General features: G+C 30.6%; 4 protein-coding genes across 5 annotated transcripts in view; all 4 read left to right on the top strand.

The window, feature by feature from the left end:
- Nucleotides 1-527: 527 nt before the first annotated feature.
- On the top strand, nt 528-5,247 carry LOC116140355 (ras-related protein RABC1-like). 2 transcript variants are annotated; one of them, XM_031425997.1, is made up of 8 exons: nt 545-646; nt 868-914; nt 1,279-1,499; nt 1,635-1,703; nt 2,519-2,584; nt 4,218-4,339; nt 4,654-4,782; nt 4,996-5,247. In XM_031425997.1, exons 3-8 carry the CDS (start codon nt 1,361-1,363, stop codon nt 5,104-5,106), a joined length of 636 nt encoding a protein of 211 aa, XP_031281857.1. In that variant the 5' UTR covers nt 545-646; nt 868-914; nt 1,279-1,360; the 3' UTR covers nt 5,107-5,247. The 2 variants fall into 2 exon arrangements, with proteins under 2 accessions (XP_031281858.1, XP_031281857.1); XM_031425998.1 differs by lacking the exon at nt 868-914 and having other exon boundaries at nt 528-646.
- A 1,782-nt stretch (nt 5,248-7,029) lies between these two features.
- Nucleotides 7,030-9,069, top strand: LOC116140360. Its single transcript, XM_031426002.1, has 3 exons — nt 7,030-7,399; nt 7,908-8,046; nt 8,713-9,069. Exons 1-3 carry the CDS (start codon nt 7,067-7,069, stop codon nt 8,895-8,897), a joined length of 657 nt encoding a protein of 218 aa, XP_031281862.1. The 5' UTR covers nt 7,030-7,066; the 3' UTR covers nt 8,898-9,069.
- Nucleotides 9,070-17,431: 8,362 nt separating this feature from the next.
- Nucleotides 17,432-18,844, top strand: LOC116140361 (U-box domain-containing protein 25-like). Its single transcript, XM_031426004.1, has one exon. The coding sequence runs from the start codon at nt 17,648-17,650 to the stop codon at nt 18,836-18,838; it is 1,191 nt and encodes a 396-aa protein (XP_031281864.1). The 5' UTR covers nt 17,432-17,647; the 3' UTR covers nt 18,839-18,844.
- A 128-nt stretch (nt 18,845-18,972) lies between these two features.
- The window catches only part of LOC116140352 (U-box domain-containing protein 25-like), a 486-nt gene continuing 31 nt past the window's right edge, over nt 18,973-19,427 (top strand). The window contains exon 1 of the mRNA XM_031425990.1: nt 18,973-19,427. This exon is cut by the window's right edge and continues 31 nt beyond it. Coding sequence (XP_031281850.1) covers nt 18,973-19,427 — 455 coding nt within the window.

The following is a 19,427-nucleotide window of genomic DNA, read 5'->3' as shown; positions in this document are numbered from 1 at the left end:
TTTTCAGAGCATTGGACACAACAAGATAATTTGCTTTGAGCTCAAACTTGAGCAGTTTTACTTTTAAACTTCACGCACTGTCATTTATGAAAAACTTGTTTATTTAGTTAAATGGATCCAAGCAATTTAATCTAAAACTTATTTACGAGCAATGTAGGACGTAACAAAGTCCCCACCTTGGACCTTACAACCTTCTAAGGCTGTTAAACTCATTCATCGAGTAGTAAGCCTATTGAAATACCAATGATTTACTACTCTATTGCATTAATTAATAAATATCATTATGATATATAATTTTGAAAATTAATCATACAAACTATTGTTTTATTGAACAATTATCACATTTCTAGACTGAGATAGTGAGATTTTCCGTGTACATATTTCTCGCAAAAGAAGTGCCACTCACTTCATAATCGTATGGCACAGCTTTGTTGGGTTAAATCTAACGGCTTAATAATTATATTTGAAAATATCGGAATTTTTCAAAAAAGTAAAGGGGAAGGTAACCGATATTTCAAATTTTATCCCCATTTTACCCTTCAGACACGCGTATTTACTTTCGTATCATTTAATTGTTAATCTAATCGCAGTCTGTGAATCGTAAGATCGTTCGTGCTACTTTGAACACTCGTTTATCAAATTTCAGGTACGTCTGATCTCTCTCCCTTCTCTTTTTATTTTTATATGCAAATATTATGATCTTTTTGCACGAGTTTTTATCTCAATTATGGCTTAAGCACACTGAATTGTAACAAAAAAGTGGAACTGGGATCTTCGAATTATGGCTTAAATTCTATATATTTTTTTCGCATGTTTTGAATCTTTGATGCAAGTTTCGGTCTTCAGATTCGTTGTTTTTTTTTGTAGAATTTGAACGTTTAAAGGATTTCGAAACTGACCCAGAATTTGGTTTTGTAAGTAGTAGCTCTTGATAGTGATATTGTTGTGTTGTTTTGAGTTTCGGTTAGAGAAATGATGAATTTAAATGCTCGGTGAATTGGCTTTTTTTTTNATGTTTTGAATCTTTGATGCAAGTTTCGGTCTTCAGATTCGTTGTTTTTTTTTGTAGAATTTGAATGTTTAAAGGATTTCGAAACTGACCCAGAATTTGGTTTTGTAAGTAGTAGCTCTTGATAGTGATATTGTTGTGTTGTTTTGAGTTTCGGTTAGAGAAATGATGAATTTAAATGCTCGGTGAATTGGGTTTTTTTTTCTCTTTTTTGTTGTTATTTTTTGGAGGATGATTTGATTCATTTTGGTTTTATTGTGTTTGATCAGGGTTTGATTGATTAAGTACAATAGAGGTTGTGGTTGTGGTTGTGGTGTTTGGTTTTGGGGATTTTTTTCGAAGTGATTCGAAATGGAATCATCATCGAATCAGACCCCCGACTTTGATTATTTGTTCAAGTTGTTAATGATTGGAGATTCTGGTGTTGGAAAAAGTAGCCTCCTGTTGAGCTTCACTTCTGATACATTTGAAGATCTCTCGCCCACAATTGGTAAGTTTTATCGCTCAATAGCTAGGTGAGAGTGTGGGAATTATAACACATTTAGTGTTATGTTCGTCAACTTATTATTGTTAATAGAACTATTATTTTGATGGTTATATTACTTCATATCATGATATCGTGTAGGTGTTGATTTCAAGGTGAAATATGTTAACGTTGGAGGAAAGAAGCTGAAACTTGCAATTTGGGATACAGGTAATGACATATGCATGTACTCAAGCTTGATGTTATTGCCTATGTTAATCTGTTCTGTTGTTGGAACTGTGTCTAATCATCTGTTTAAAGTTTGATAGAAGTGCTGCCTATTATGTGGTTATAGACCTGATTAAATATTTTGATAAATACATAAATGTAAGCAGCAATGTGACGTGGTTGAATAAAATATACTTTGGATTGCCAGAATGGTGGTTTAAACCACAATAAACTTGATTTAACAGATTGTTTAATTCTATATCTGGGATCTCTCCTTTCTGAGCAAGGAGAGATACCACTTGGATGCAGAGGCTACTCATGCTAGTGCTAGAACTCTGTTCTGATAAACATTTGTGGTTTTAACTTCAACCGTAGATGCTGCGATACAAAGGCCTGCTCTACGTTTTGAAAATGGAAAAGACAGTTATAATAGTTGGAATGAGGAACCATTGGCTACTAGACTTGAGTGCAATTAACTGTTAATTTAAGGCTGGTTCTACTTAGGTATGCTTTATTCACTTACAATAGGAGCATTAACCACATGCTCTGAAGCTCTAGGTTTGTTCCGCATTCTGTGGAAAGGGAACCATATTCAAAGGAACATTAAATTTGTGGGTAGGTAGTTCATAACACCATGGAAAGCCACAATTGTTGGTTGTTTGCGACCTTTTGTAATACAAAAGTTGAATTTGTATCAGGACATAGTTATCATCAGAGCACATCTTCTGGTTTTATTTCTTCATAATTTTATTATATGTAACTCTGTGAAGTTTCAAAAGATAACATTTACTTTTCTGCATGTGTGTGTGATTATTTAGCTGGTCAGGAGAGATTCCGAACATTAACAAGTTCATACTACAGAGGTGCACAAGGGATAATTATGGGTAATGACTTTCACCTTTTTCTTTTTATAATTAATTTATTAATTGTTGAAGGAAATTTCCTGGTCAATCCTGCATTAAAGAAGTTGTAAGCTGAATATTCCTTGATTTACGTAAAATAAATTACACAAATTTTTGGTCAGTGCCGGATGTAGAAGTTGAGATGGGGTTATACATTTATTAATAACATTGGGCTATAAAACTGCAATCCTGATAAAGTATGATGTAGCCTGTTTGTCTGGGTGTCATGGATGACTGGAACTGATCCCCTAGTGAGTGAATTTTTTATCGCCACCTATATATTTTTTTTTTTTTTTTTGCCCTGTTTGATATTATACAGTTGTAAGTTCTGTTTTAATAAATTGAATTCTATGGTGTTTGCTTATGCTAAAGAAACATTGCTTCATTTTTTTCTAGTTCATTCCATTGAAGGTATTTTGTTATATTGCTTATCAGAGCGAAGTCAAAAAGGTGTATTTGATTATAAATATTCATCCTGTGTCATATTATAGCAGTGTGGAGGCATGAAAAATGAGTGTAACATCACCAGTCTATTTTTGTTATTTGCATTGTACATAAACAAGCTCAACTCCATTTTGTAAGAATTTGGGACAGGCTGATTGTCAATTCTCTTTCATAATTCCAAAATTTATGAGATTCATTAACTTCAGCAAGCATAGAATACTTTATGTTTTCTCTCCTAAAAAAATAAATAAATAAATAAGTAACCATGGTGTGTTCTGAAAAATTTGAAGTTAGGCACTTGGGTGCCTGTGCCATAATAATTTTTGCATTGTCTACATCTTGAAATACTGATATCTTATTAGGATGCCTTTCAACATTTGTTCTCCTGTTAATCTTGTGGCTTTCTGAAGAGGATTGTTGCCATAACTTCGATATCTTTTAGATTTTAAATTGTGTGGGCTACAAGCAGGCAGATGACTTTAAGTGATATGGTGATGACAAGAAAAGTCATGTTTAATTAAGCCATTCTACAACCTTGTACTGGAATGTGCCAAGAAGATATTAGACAAGTAGAGTGTGGTAACCTCATTAAAAGAGTACAAAAGAGTGACAACTGTTAAACATAAGAAGTTTCTTAAGTTGAAGAATCCAACCCTCAAGAAGTTTTGTTCAATTGAAGAATCCAATATCCTGAAAAGAGGCCAGTTCAGAATTTTTAACACATGATACAGGATGTAGGTAGCAGTTTTTAGGTTAAATCAGTAAGCTCATTAGTAGGTGTATATATATATAAAGAAATAGTCTGATGGTAGATAGCCCTATTTAATCTGTGTATTTGTTCACCAAGTTATGTGAAAGTAATTTTCAACCTGAATTTTGGTTGAAATTGTGTTGCCGGCCAACTGCGGATTTTGAGGTTTTTTTTTTTTTTATTCATTCTCTTTCTCTCTTCTTTTATGCAAACCTTGTGATACACAAAATGTCCTGCCTCTTTGTTGAAGTGGCTACTTAATTTAGAGATTGAATACCCAAGTATAAATTTATCTGGTGTTTGGTACACTGTCATCACTGTGCCTTTCATCTTTATTTGTTTCTCGTTCTGTTGTCGGTTTTTAGGAAACCCAAGTATAAATTTATCTGGTGTTTGGTCTGATTTTCTCAATTGTGACAGTTTATGATGTTACACGGCGAGAAACATTTACAAACCTTTCTGATATATGGGCAAAGGAAATTGACTTATACTCAACAAATCAAGAATGCATCAAGATGCTTGTTGGAAACAAAGTTGACAAGGTATTGCTATGGTGCTTTAACTACAGTTCTTTCTTTCCCTATAAAAGATTTTGTGGACTGGATTCTCAAATTGTTTATGATTTAAATGTTTTTATTTTTTTTATTTTTTTTATTTTTTTTATTTTTTTTATTGTTACCTTGGGAGAAAATGGAAAATTTGTGTCTGGTTGGGATGTTAAAATATGCTCCAGGTCTTTTTGTTGGCCCGTTAATCTTCTTTTGTATTCTTCTTCGAGTTTGTGCTGGATACCAACTTCTTCTGTTATAAATGAATTATTATGTGTCATTTGAAGTTAAACCATTTTTATTTCCAGGAAGGTGAAAGGGTTGTGACAAAAAAAGAGGGAATAAACTTTGCCAGGGAATATGGATGCCTTTTTATCGAATGCAGTGCTAAAACTCGTGTTAATGTACAGCAGTGCTTTGAAGAGCTTGTTTTAAAGGTATGGAAGATTGATAGATAATAACGTTACCATTTCTAATTTTCTGTTATCTGCTCAAACAGTCTAATACCCGTGTTGGTGTATGAGTAAAGCCCTGTAGTTGGAACTCATATTTTGTGGTAGTCAAACACGGTTCATATTTTCTTTTCTCTCTTGTTCTTCTGATTGTTTGTCTGGGGAATAACGGGACCAACAATGTTTGATCCTATGCAGATTTTAGATACACCTAGCCTCTTAGCGGAGGGATCAAAAGGATTGAAAAAGAACATTTTTAAACAGAAGCCGCCACAAGCCGATGCAGCCGCCGCAAGCGGTTGTTGCTGATCATTTGTTGCATTTCTCATCCATTGCCAAATCTCTAACTCATGTTTGATCATTCCTCCTCTGATCCCACAGAAATCATTTATTTCAATCCTGTTTGAATTAAACTGCAAATTTGCATGTAATATAGTAACGTTTGTGATTCTTGCTGCCTTTCAAAACTTGTTTGCGAAAACTCAATGTCAATTATAGTTGTTAATCACTTGTTGGTTAAGAAAGAATTACTGATACAGAGTCCTGCAGTTAATATCACATTCAAATTTTATACTATTAAAACCAGGGATTAAGCTTTTTATTAACGCTTGTAATATAATTTGTAAAAAAGATAAATGATTGAAGACCATTGTTCTTCTCCATTGTTATGCCTAAAAAATACGTATGGATGTCAGCACTTAAAAGGCAAAGAGTATTAGCTGTCAAAACTCAAACTGTCTCAAAGAGATATTATATAATTCATATCTCACATTTATCAAAATAAAGGATCAAGATGAATAAGAGTTTTTCATATGTCAAGGTAATTTGTAAAAGTATTCATTACGTGAGCTCAAAAGTGTATAAATGAGCACCACTCTTTATGAAAAAGAGGTTGATTAGGCATATGAGAGCTAGGCAAGCATTTGAGCTTTATTATTTTTTCTTTGTAAACAAAACATTTCTCCATTTTTTTATGTCTTACAGGTAATATCAGAAAAATAGTCAGTCTTTTATTTATGTTTTTACAAACATATATCATCACAACTCCATAATCAACCTTTATAATCAGATCACATATAATTTCTAAGAATATCTTAGTGCTTTGCACGTGCGAATCGTTAGTATCAAAATCACGTATCAACATGCATATATTAAAATAATTTGATTTTGATTTTATATATGTGTTTTTTTTTTTTTTTAAATATTGAAAATACATGAAAGCAACAAATAAAAAAAAAAATGAAAAATACGAAATTAATCATTTTCACAATCGGTAAAATTTATTCTTATATTTATTTTGTTCATCTCGAAGAGTTTATCTCAAATATGACAGTAATTGAATTCCGTTTGTCGTTTTGTATTGAAAATCTTCATTTGAATGAAAAATTTTATTTTAAAAGAAACAAGAAAAGAAAATAAAAAAGAAAGAAAGAAGTTATATATTTTTTTATGCAAAATATTAATTTTTTATAGAAACAATGAGGTCCAAAGCCTTTGCTTTTCCCATTGAACACCGATTTCACCTTGTTTTGGATTAAAAATTTCGAGGAAGGGTAAACAAATTTGACAAAGTACCTTACAACCCAAAGACTTAAAATCACTGTAATTGAATGAAACAAAATCCATTAAAACACTTCAGATGTAAAACAAAAATTATAAACATATTTATAAATTATTTCTTAAATTTTTTAATATTTATAAGAACCATTTTTATTATTATTTCTAAATAGTATTGTACTCCCATCTAAAGTAGAAGATAAGAGTACTATTATACCCCCATCTAAGGTAGAAGATGAGAGTTAAAAAGAAAAAAATATATGGGAGTCTAAAAATCACTTCTCTATAAAAATATATGATAGTTTCTTTGAAGCAAACTTAAGGTTTCTTTGTATCTAATTTGAAATAAATGGGTAAAGATGGATTTGGCACAAAAGAAATGGACCCATGATGGGCCTTGTTCCGGATTTATGATTTGAAGTACCCAGATCCATTGCTAACAGTGATATGTTATGTAAATTATTATTAATGTATGGTTATATTATAACCTTACTTAATCATATATAAAATTATTATTATTTTAAAAGCTTTTGTGACCGATTCTTGCGTTGATCTTATATATAGATTCACTTTAAGAATTTAGATTTCATAAATAATTATAATATATATCACATCACTTAAATAAGTAAGAGAAGCCTCCAAATTTCACACAAAAGAAAAGATATATAATCAAAACAAAAAATAAAAAAACCAAAATTACAAACACAAAAAAATGGGTGCATTTCAGGCACCCATTTCCCATCTTCATCTTCTTCTCTCAAACCCTCACAAAATCCTCAAAAACAACCCAAAAATCCCCTCACTTCTCACCACCACAACCACAAGGCGCTTGCTTCTCTTATCTCTCCCTCTTTCTTCCACTCTTCTTCTCCCTCCAAATCAACCCACTTCTCTTGCTGCCACTTTTGACCCACTTTCTCAGTCTGAGAAAGACGCCAGTGGCGCTGTCTCCCTCAGACTGTCAGAGGCTTTAGACTTATTGGAGAAAGGCAGAGAATTGCAGGCTCTTGGTGACTTTAATCAAGCCCTTCACTACTTTACTCTTGTAACAACTAACAACTCTTCACTTTTCTTCTTTATTATTTTTCTCAAAGGCGTTAATATTATGATTTTCAAGTAGAATTAGGATTTGACTCTTACCCGAAGTAGTGTATTTGTTAGTTTATATTTGAGAATAAAACAATGTGACAAGAGGTTTTCTTCTTGCCTCTTGTGTTAGCTTGATTGTGTGGATATTATTATATGTTTTATTAAAATTTTCTTGTACATTTTATATTAGTTAAATGATTATTTAACTTAGTATCAGAGCTAAACTTTTTATGTTAAAAGCTTCCATACATGATTGTTTAATATGGTATTAGAGTAAAAAGTCTCATATTAAAAGCTTTGATAAATGATTATTTAATATGGTATTAGAGAAAAAGGTCTGGTAATAAAAGTTTCGTTGAGTGATTATGTAACATGATATCAGAGTGATTTCGATTATTAAATCTTAAAATTGGATACACATAAGTATCTCCCTTGACGTTAGGGTTTGTGTTGTTGAATTTCAGGTGGTTAAGAATTACAAAGACTTTGCATTCTCTGAGTATGCAAGAGTGGGAAGAGCACTGGCCTTGTATGAAGTTGGTGACAGAGAAGAAGCTATTGCAGAAATGGAGGATGTTTCCATTTCTTTGAAGGGATATCCAGGTATATCCAAATTAGATTTTCCCCAATTTTATGCAATGTTAGAGAAGAAATTGTAGATTTTTGAACCTTAGGATGACAATTTTTGACACTTCCAAACACCACAAACAAATCGAAAGTTAGCAAGTTAAAATTGACTTCTAATGTTAATATATCATATTCATGCGAGAACTTGTTCAACTCGAAAAATAAATGGATCATATTTGGGTTGAAGATTTTTAACCTGAGAAAGAGTTTCAATTTATTGACATATAGTAACGTGTTATATGAACCTGTTTAATTTTATACAATGATAAATTAAACCAAAATAATGTTTAATTACTCATTTACTAAGTGGGTTGTATTTGAGGGCATTTGGTCTGGTGGTAATATTTTCAATCGCTCAGGGTGGGAGAGTTATAGGGATTGCTAAGGGGAGAGCATGTGTAAATGTATATAACTTAGGGTGTTTCTTAATTTGTTAGATGCGTTCTGAGTTGAAAAGTTGAAGGCGAAACCGTGAGGGCTGTGTCCAAACCGGACAATATCTGACATGTGAGACCCTGGGTTGTTATAAATGATTTTTGACACGATTAACAAAAGGGGTATCTTGCAACATGAATAAAACTGTTACTTTTGGTTTGATTATTTTATAATTTTTCTATTTAACATTTTGTTGGGGTTTTACAGAGGTGCATGCAGCTCTAGCCGCAGCCCTGTATGTGGACAAGCATGCCCCATTGCTTGCAGAGAACCAATTCACAATTGCAACTCTACTTGATCCCCACTACACAGACCTCTCATATGTCAAAGATACAAAGCATTGGCCTCCAAGTTTGGTTAGTTCTCTGCAACACTTCATCACACTTTCTTAGGAATATTTCACATATATAAGTGTATAATATTTTACAGCTGGCTATGAATTTTTTTTTTTTTTTAAATTAAAGCAAGATTAGAAATCCAACACAACAGTAAATTATTGTATGTTGTATATTCCAATACATTATTTACAGTGAAAATGTTACATGGGAGAGTACTTGCAATTTACTGATTTTTTATGCTGCCTTTTTGGTGCATGAATGAACTTTTTACATTTATCTATGAATTTGTATCTTCTCCTGAATTGAGCCCATCGAGTCTGAAAGAATATATAATGTGTGGTTAAGATTTATTCTATATTCTTAGTATTTTTTGTTAATTAGAGATTACGTTTGATATGTACCTACTATTACTAAGGTAAATACTCAAATCACGAGAGTATTTTTGTATGTATGATTCTGTTCGTTCCCATTGATTCACAGGAGTTCATTCTCTTTGTCATTTTGGCTATGATGAATACTTGAATATGATCAAAATAATTGTTGTTAGTAGTTTTAGATTAAATAATTTTTTTTTTTTTTTTTTAAATTCTTATGTGCATAATTTACAATTTATAAGAAGAGTGGCACAAGGCAAAGTAATCTTGGGCACTTACTACTAATTCAAGTATTTTGAAAGAGAAGGATTCAAATGTAAAGAAGTTTAAGAATCAAATGAGAGATTGGTTAGGGCTTTTGAATCCATTATAGTTTAGAATATTCTCCAAATTGTCTTCTTGTATAAGAAAAATAACCAAATAAAAGCTCAAAACCTTGAGATTAATCACATTTGTTAGTAATTATTTAACAATTTAATCTTGAAGGAAAAATACATTCCAAATGAATCAAATTTGCCCTACAGACTTATGAAAATCATTTCAAATATAATGAAAAATAACCAAATAAAAGGGTTAATTTCACAAAGCATCCTTTACAAAAAAGAAAATTCATAGATGTTTACTGGTTTGATTTAAATTTATAAAATTATTTCATAGGTGGTTTGTGGAATTATTTTTAAATAAAATAAACAAACTCTTTATGGTCAAGACTTAGGATTCTTCTTCATTGCATCTATCATCAGGCCTCTCTGCAAATGCTGACAATCCAACCTGTTAAGCTGAATTTTTTCAAAAAATTCTGACAAATACAAAATAAAATAAAATAAAAACTGTTTCTTAATGCTTTACCATTACTCCTGCTTTATCGGTTCTTGTCTGCATGATAACTACTACTGCTGTTGCTGATATTTATTAGCCCTACATTTTGACGTTTGTTCAAAATTATGAACTGCTGTTTGGTACTGTAGATTTTATAGTAGGATAATTTATTTTAGCATATGGATAAGAAACAATAATGGATATATAATATTGAATCATAGAGTTGTATATCAAGTATAGATCTTAATTCAAACTTAGATTTCTACTTAAATAGGGAGTTCGACATTTTCCCACCCAAGGTATGGCGAAACGACACTTTCCCACCCTTCAAGTTTCAAAATGACACTTTTTCACCTTTCGTTAGGTTCTGTTAATATTTTACTGAAATGATGAAAATACCCTTAAATATTTGACTTCATAATTTTTTTTTTTTTAATTAGCCAAAAATTCAAATATTAAAAAGTCAATAATAATAATTAATCCCACCTAAAAAATTAGGAATAATGCTATAGGATTGTTTAAAGTTAAAAGACCTTAATATTTATTTATTTATAATATCATCAATATCTCATCATTATTATTCAATAATCTACTAAATTTATAATGTTTTTCATTTTTATTAATTAACATAGAAAATCAATATTCTTAATTAATTAAATAAACATAGGAAAAAAGATATATTTATAGTTGAACTAATAAATAATCGAGAGTAAAAAATTTAACTTAATTAAATTTTAATTTATAATAAACTAATTAAAAAGTAAACTATTTGAGGGTATTTTTATCTTTTTAATCAAATATTAACTGAAAACATTAACAGAACCTGACAAATGGTGAGAAAATGTCATTTTGAAACTTAACGGGTGGATAAATGTCGTTTCGCCAAACCTTGGGTGGGAAAATGTCGTTCTCCCACTTAAATAACTTCCGCTAACAAGAATTTACTCTATCGTGCGCTCAGTTAACTCTTATTTGCACAAATTTGCTATTCTCAATCATTGAAGACAAAATTTTATAAGTTCCAATTAAATTTTCAAAAGACACAGTTAACTCTTGTTTGCGGGCGTTCAAGTCTGGGTTCTAAAAGACTCGAGACATTTATAAAAGAGAAGGATTATATGATCTCCCTGTAGATGTTTGGGCTTTTTTAGTTGATCTTCAAGGAATACTAAAAGATAAGATTTGGATCAAACTTTCTGACTTTATAATATATTATAGATTGTGGTTTCAATGATCCATATCTTTTTGCTGGACTGGCTATGGAAAGTTGTAGACAATTTTTTATTATTCTTTACCAACATTCACACAATGTCCACTTTTTCTTGAAATCCAAACCCACTATGATTTATATATCTAAAAAAAAGGGTTTACCATAATACAACGCAGTAACAATACATTATCGTGAAACTTATAAATAAAAAACGTAAAACTTGTAGTAAACGCTTTTACATGACCGTAATATAGCTAAAATCATAAAAGAATTATCAAAAGAAAAAAAATTCAGGAGTTCATATTCCTATTTATTAAGTTTAAAAAGTTCTCACCTTTTAAGAACTATTGAAAGTGGATGGTGTCGACAAGGAAGGTGCAAATTTCTTGATCTTGAATAGGGCAAAAAGAAAAGTGCTCTCTATCATAGCATGCTTGATGTTTGGCTTGTTTCCTAGCAGAAATTATGGACCATTGTCCATACTTTGAGTTCTTGTAGACAACTTACTTTTTCATTGGAAAAGGAAACACACCCACCCACCATTTGTTCTTCATATTCTCTTATTGTTGATTGTACTTTGTGGGTCTCCTTTTCTCTTAAGGCATTTAGACTTTCCTTTCAGCTAGTTAGGCCTGCCTAAAATGTGTTCCCTACAGTAATTTTTTATGAAACAATGTGTTCTCAAATCCTCCTAGGGGTTTTTATTATCTATAAGAGGAGATTGCTACTTGCAACTACTATTTAAAGAGACCCATCAACTTTTTTTTTTTTTTTTTTTTGAGAAGAGATATTATCAATTAGGGTATAAACTTTTAGACTTTATAAACAAGAGGATAGAAGTTACAATTTGTTCAATTAGAGGACATTTAACGGTTATTTATCGTTAACTTAAATGGGAAATGATAAAATGACTTAGATGCCCTAGCTTCATTTTATTTTTATTTTGTTTGAAGTGAATTTAGTTCTTAAAATCTGAATTTTAAAAATTTTGTAAACCTACCATAACCTATTTTTTAAAGGAAACCAAAAAAATAAATAAAACTAAAATAAAATTTTATAAAATAAAAAAAAAATTATTTATTTTGTAGAAAGGGATAATTTAAATCTTTTAGTTAGTTTTTTAATTTTACCTATAAAGTAATAATTTAAATTTGTTTAATTTATGTCTTTACCCTTATATAAAGTTAAATTTAACCTTAAATAACTGTTGATTATCTCTTAATTGAATAATTTAAAGACTTTACTAGTCTAATAACACTATTATATTACATTTGTTTGCATTTAATAATACAATGTTTATGATGGAAAAAGAATTTCTTCTTAATCCAAAACAAAATGAATATGTAACATTATCGGATCAGTATTGTAATTTTCAAAAGAGGATGTATAGTTGGAATCAACTTTCACATTGAAATTACAACCATGAGACAAATCAAGTATGGTTTTATTTTGGAAAAGCAAGTGGAAACTTCCTCTAACTTGCTTAGGTCAAAAGCATTCTAGATGTCAAATTTATTATAGGATTAATGAGCAGTGATGATATAAAAAGTTACGTAAGTAGTGATAATTTTTTATGTAAAAAGCAATCAAACCTTTGAATCCTTTTTTAAATTTGTCCCATTTAAAATTTCAACTATGTGGATTATCATCTACATGACAAATTAAACTTATCTAAACAAAAAAAAAAAAAAATCAAATTAATCCAAGTTAAATCCAGACTCTTGTTAAATAGTGTCATAATACACTAAAAAAATTACAATTTTCAATACAATTTCTTTTTATTAAAACTAATCTATAATGTTAGATAGTATCACTAAAATTTTAACCAGTACCATCTAGTAAGTTCTGAATTTTTTAAGAAATATAAACGTTTACAAGAAAGATCGATGATATAGTAATACAAAAAGTTGTATGAAGATGATAGTTGTATTGACGTTTTATGTTTATAGTAAATAAATTAAAAAAACAATGTGATAGGCATTCAATAACTTTGCTAAATTTGTACAAACTAATAACTTATCTAAAATAACATAATGCATAATTACTTATACAGATTCTAACGTTATGGGTTCATCAGGTCAAAATTGATTCAATGAGGTTGGTTAAGTCAGGTTTAATTCTTCATTGGGTTAGTGTCCTTTTACACTCTTTTGGTTGAATCTGCTTACTTTTGTAGGCTCTATAATTGGTAGCATGAATAATTTCTTTTGACTTGAACCACAAGACTACACAATTTCATAAGTTTCTTTTATTTTCATAAAAATAATATTAATAATAATTAAATTTTATATCAAACTATTGCCTTAGCCCCTGTGTATAACTAATTTCAATAGCTAAATGGTTTGTTATCCGAACATAAGAGGAGACGTTGTCTTACCATATAGCAAAGCACAAGTCATGTACAAAATGAATTATAACAAATAACATAAAAAGAACTAATTTGTTAGGCCTAATGCAACCATGAATCAGCCACTTAAAAATCATTTAATCATTTTATAACCCTATATGACAAACCAAATATGTTCTTTATCTACTTCTAATAATTTAAAAACAATACTTTGTTACCCAAAAAAGGAGCTAAAAAGTTAAATACATAGATGGCACTATTCTTTCTTGTAATTTGGTATTAATGCATTAATATTTGGTTAAAATCTAACCCTATTTGTCCCAACTTTGTCCAAATTCAACCTACCATAACTCATTAATCAATTATGACTAATTAATTCATCAATTGGTGAGATCTGCTTAATGGATTTATGTAAATTTGACTATCCATAATCCCTCTTTGATTGAGCTTTTACATTAAAGAATGATTAATTAGTTCTAGTTTAACACTAATCTTTCTTCTAATTTGATATTGAGACAAAGGCCTAACTCCCAATGAAATACTTGGAGCACCTAAATTCACTTTTCATTAATTTTTTTTATTTGCTATCTACCCATTTATTTTTATTTAAATAGTTTATTAGTTATATTATATTGAAGGCCTAAGCCACTTTTAGTTAATAAATCAAACGACCCACCTCACAATAAACTTAGAACATTTTTTTGAAGTGGTAGGTTTAATAGCTAGAGTCTTTCTAAAAAATTTATACAGTAAAACATCTTTATAGTAATACTTTATATATATGAATAATCTCTATGTAGTCATAAAAAAAGATATTTATATCTTATAAATACATAATAACTCGTCAACATGAATATTATCTTGTTGAAGCCAAACTATTTCTAGGTTTTCAAACATGTTTAGAGTTTCTTGGCACGAAAACTATATCTATCTCTTTTATCAATGTCTATAGACTCTATACATTAGATTTGACATGCTTATTAATTATTAATGTAGTATCATACTTTACGTCTATATCACTTGCACAAAGGAAAACTAAGTCAAAACAATAATTTTTGTAATTATATATCTATTAGGTTATAATCTCTTCATATTAATAAAATTAATTTGATCATATCATTATGACCATGGAGAAGTTCCACTATAGTACAAGTTTTGAGTTACTGAATTATGATATTTTGGATGGCTGAGATTCAAATTTCAATATAACATTTATAATTAAAACACTTTGAAAATGAGGCATTATAGTTATAGTCTCAATCAATCAAATATACCAACTCAAGGGCTCTAAATTTGTGTCAAAACTTATGTAAAAAAATGTGAGATAGTTAAATCAAATAACTCTAATTCAAATGGTATACTTAAATTACACATATAAGTAGTTAAGAGTACTTGACCTAAGTTTATGCACTATCAAATTAATATTTTTAAATAATTGAAATTGTATGTGTATGAATATCGTTATATATCTTAAATTTCAAGTGATTTAACTTCTAATATAAGCAATTTCAATTACTAATTATGAACGCAGAGTATAGTAGTATAAGAACGTGCAGATAGATCATGATATTAATAAGTGATTAGTAACCTATGCTAACACAAACTCTAATAATTTTAGTTCGAAACTCAACAATACCTTAGTTAATAATGAAGGCTTAGCGAACAGCTATGAATATAATTACCATTTTTCATCTAAAATATATTTAATCTTATAAATATAATAGCTTGATGATGAGAAAGACAAAAAGATATATTATAAAATGATCAAAGTGCATAGAATCAGGAACAAGGTTATGATGAAGTGTTGAAATGAGGTTAAAAAATTTAATGTATTTCAGAAAACAATAATAAAAGTTTGAGGAATCTTCATCATAACTTTGACATTCTAACCCCCTACTCTTTATAAAAACCTTTTAAAACAAATAGACAATTTTTTTATTTTTATTTTTATTTTTATGAAATATTATTCTATAATCTGAAAGTTGCATAGGTTACGTGCAAACATCAAACTTTTAGTGAATTTTTTTTTTTTTTTTTCAGCAAATCTTAATTAATTTAGCAATCATCATTAATTATAATAATAGTAATTAAGTGGGGAATTGAATAGTTCACATGGCAGACAAGAAAGTGTTCAAAGCCCAAATTTTCTTCATATTAATTATTATTCTTTCTTTTGTTTTGTCTTCTTCTCTTCTTTCACTTGATTCATAGATCTCCCAATTTGTTTATGCCAAAATTATTTAATTGTTTTTGGGGAACATTTAAGTTTGCTTTTATTGCTTATTCATTTGATAGAGAGAAACCAATGAAATTAAAGTTGTCTTTTCCCCCACATTTTGGGTTTGGAGGGATCCTACATCATCCATATGCATAGTTACACTAGAAATAATCAAATGTATAAATATAACATCAAAAATTCTCAATACAAGTAATTATATATATATATATATATATGTTATTTCCAAGCTTATATCTATTGATTAATTAATGTGGTATGAATTTGAATATATGGGCCGTCAAAAAGTCATAGCAAAGAACCAATCGAATAATCCTTTAACTTGCTTTGAATTGTCAAAAGTTTTTTATTTTTTTTATTTTTTTTAAATGCATGTATTCAACACTCAAGTGGCATCACAACTGGAAATCAATTTGGATTCAAAGTTATATAAAAGAAATTGGATAAATAGGTGAGGTGTGTTTGAATAAAATTCCAATATGACTTAAATATTTCTAAAAAATCATCAGAAATCCTCTCTTAGGTAAACATAAAATTTGTTCAAACCTTTCTTAGAAGTGGTAGGTCATGGTCATCAACCTAAATCCAATTTAACAAAATTCTCTTTGTATTTTACCCAAAATTCAAAACTAATAAATAAATCACCTTACAAATAAGTGAGTTGGTCAACACATATCACAAACTAGCCACTTTATTAGAAATTTCGGGTACTTATATTTTGGTAACTCAGAACCCTTTTTAAGTTCAACCAAATTTAGGAATATGAATATATGATTTGATCATTTTAGAATAACTAGTAACAATCGTTGAAATGATATATATTATTTAAAAATAATTATCATTTTATAGTAATATAATACTTCCTGTTAGAAATTTATTAAGCTCATCATGAGCATTGTGATCCAAACTTCAAAACACCATTAATAATTGTTTAATTTTTAATTCTCAACAAATGTCAGTAACATTTTTTTTTTCTAACTCTATTGTCTATCTTTTCATACGTAGATAGAAGATAAAACTTAAATATTTTTAAGTTTGTATACGGTTTTCTTTGTTTTTTATACACATGACAAAAGTTGAGTGATTGAGAGTGAAAAACAGTATTAAAATATCATAACACTCTTAATAATTATTCAAAGTTTAATTTTTTTTTTCTTTTTTTTTTTTGAGAAATGCTTATAACATGCTTTTTTATTCTTCTCTTTGCGCATGTGTAAAAGATCAAATTTAAGTATTTTTATCACAATATTAACATAAGATTTTATTTATCTTTTACATACGTGTCAAGAGTCGTTACAATTTTCTTATCTTTCATACACATATCAAGAGTTGATAAAATTTCTTTTATCTTTTATACACGTGGTAAAAAGTCAATATGATTTTTTTTTTTTTTATCTTTTATACAGGTAACAAGAGAATGCAATTTTCATTTATCCTTTATAAGAAAATTTATTGGAAAAATTGTGTGATTTTCATCGATCTTTTTCTCTATTCTGGTGAGTCAATTTGACTAGATTGATAAATTTAGGAAGATGATGAAGGGGACCATTGTTACCGTTCACACAATTATTCTATATTATTACTTGTAATTTCTTACTCTTTTTCATGGATAAGGCCCCATTTTCCTTCTCTGTCTATTGTTTCTACATTGTTGTTCTCTTCTGATTCCTCTCTCCTCCCACTCTCTTTCCCATGTGTTTTTCTCTGTCACTCTGAACTCCTTCACCTTCACTCTTTATTTCTGCCATTTCAGTCCCATGTAATTAATTTTCTTCAACACTCCACTTCACTTTGAGTAATCCTTTTCTCCTTTCTTCCATGGAGGAAGCTCAACAAATGGCCATTCCCCACTTGTTTAGATGTCCAATAAGTCTAGACTTGTTCACAGATCCAGTCACTCTCTGCACAGGCCAAACTTACGACCGATCCAGCATCGAAAAATGGCTGGCGGCCGGTAATCTTACTTGTCCTGTGACAATGCAGAAGCTTCATGATCCTTCCTTTGTTCCCAATCACACTCTCCGCCATTTCATCCATCAATGGCTTCAAATGGGTGGTCGCCATTTTGATCCTGGTTACTTGACAAAAACTGATATTTTCTCTGTGCTAAAACACAATCTTGAATCTCAGGAAACCACCATGAAAACCAAGCTTCAAACTCTTGAAAATGTCAATCTTCTTGTCTCCAAAGAACCCTCTTTTTTGCTCCAACTTGGCTTCTTGTCTTTACTTCTCAAACAGCTTTTTGGAAAAGCTGAATCTGAACTCTCCCAGGACTACATAAAGTTTCTCCAGGAAGCTCTTTTGTGTGTTTCAAGGCTGCTGCTTCCAGGGCAGTTCAAGTGCTTAAACATTCTGATTGAAGACTCCAATTTGGAAAATTTTATCTCTTTGTTTGAGAGAGGCAATAGCAAGATCAAGAAAATTCTGTGTCATTTAATAGATGTAATCTCCTCCTCTCCGGAAACAAAAAAACTTTGTTCTCAGCTTGGAAAAAGCCACAGGATTTTGGATGTCATTGTGATGATTATTCTCCAGGATTCTGAATTATCCGACCCTGGAATCCAAGCATTATCAGGATTATGCTCCCTGGAATCGAACCGCGAAAGCATGGTTCATTCAGGAGGCATAAACGGGTTCATAACGTACATTCTGAATGCGGAGAGGAGGCGAAAGAGCTTGGTGGCGATGGCAATGTCAAGAGTTGAACAACTTTTGGTGTTGGAGGGTGCGAAAGAGGGAGTTGTGAAGCATCCCAATGGTGTTCAGGCTCTGGTGAAGATGGTTTTCAGAGTGTCGGATCATGAAGGAAGTGAAAGTGCTGTGAATTCATTGATGATTTTGTGTTGTGATTCGGAAGAGGTTAGAGAAGAAGCCATTGGAGGTGGGGTTTTGAGTCAATTGTTGCTTCTTTTACAGAGCCAGTGCAGTAATAGGACCAAGACCAAGGCAAGACTGTTGCTCAAAATGCTTAGGTCCAAATGGGCTGAAGAGCGAAAGCATTTGTAGGCTAATCAGGATTTTNCAATAGCAAGATCAAGAAAATTCTGTGTCATTTAATAGATGTAATCTCCTCCTCTCCGGAAACAAAAAAACTTTGTTCTCAGCTTGGAAAAAGCCACAGGATTTTGGATGTCATTGTGATGATTATTCTCCAGGATTCTGAATTATCCGACCCTGGAATCCAAGCATTATCAGGATTATGCTCCCTGGAATCGAACCGCGAAAGCGTGGTTCATTCAGGAGGCATAACCGGGTTCATAACGTACATTCTGAATGCGGAGAGAAGGCGAAAGAGCTTGGTGGCGATGGCGATTTCAAGAGTTGAACAACTTTTGGTGTTGGAGGATGCGAAAGAGGGAGTTGTGAAGCATCCCAATGGTGTTCAGGCTCTGGTGAAGATGGTTTTCAGAGTGTCGGATCATGAAGGAAGTGAAAGTGCTTTGAATTCATTGATGATTTTGTGTTGTGATTCGGTAGAGTTTAGAGAAGAAGCCATTGGAGGTGGGGTTTTGAGTCAATTGTTGCTTCTTTTACAGAGCCAGTGCAGTAATAGGACCAAGACCAAGGCAAGACTGTTGCTCAAAATGCTTAGGTC

This window comes from Pistacia vera, unplaced genomic scaffold, assembly GCF_008641045.1.
Source record: "Pistacia vera cultivar Batoury unplaced genomic scaffold, PisVer_v2 Contig370, whole genome shotgun sequence".
NCBI classification, from domain to species: domain Eukaryota; kingdom Viridiplantae; phylum Streptophyta; class Magnoliopsida; order Sapindales; family Anacardiaceae; genus Pistacia; species Pistacia vera.
The sequence above is the reverse complement of the archived record's forward strand: the minus strand, read 5'-3'. Positions and strand labels throughout refer to the sequence as shown.

Bases quoted from the DNA above. Each gene is read 5' to 3' on its own strand.
- LOC116140361 (XM_031426004.1), top strand. From the start codon at position 17,648: ATGGAGGAAGCTCAACAAATGGCCATTCCCCACTTGTTTAGATGTCCA.
- LOC116140360 (XM_031426002.1), top strand. From the start codon at position 7,067: ATGGGTGCATTTCAGGCACCCATTTCCCATCTTCATCTTCTTCTCTCA. The intron at 7,400-7,907 runs GTAACAACTAAC...GTTGAATTTCAG, and splicing joins CCCTTCACTACTTTACTCTT to GTGGTTAAGAATTACAAAGA. The intron at 8,047-8,712 runs GTATATCCAAAT...GGGGTTTTACAG, and splicing joins TTCTTTGAAGGGATATCCAG to AGGTGCATGCAGCTCTAGCC.
- LOC116140355 (XM_031425998.1), top strand. From the start codon at position 1,361: ATGGAATCATCATCGAATCAGACCCCCGACTTTGATTATTTGTTCAAG. The intron at 1,704-2,518 runs GTAATGACATAT...GTGATTATTTAG, and splicing joins ACTTGCAATTTGGGATACAG to CTGGTCAGGAGAGATTCCGA. The intron at 4,783-4,995 runs GTATGGAAGATT...GATCCTATGCAG, and splicing joins TTGAAGAGCTTGTTTTAAAG to ATTTTAGATACACCTAGCCT.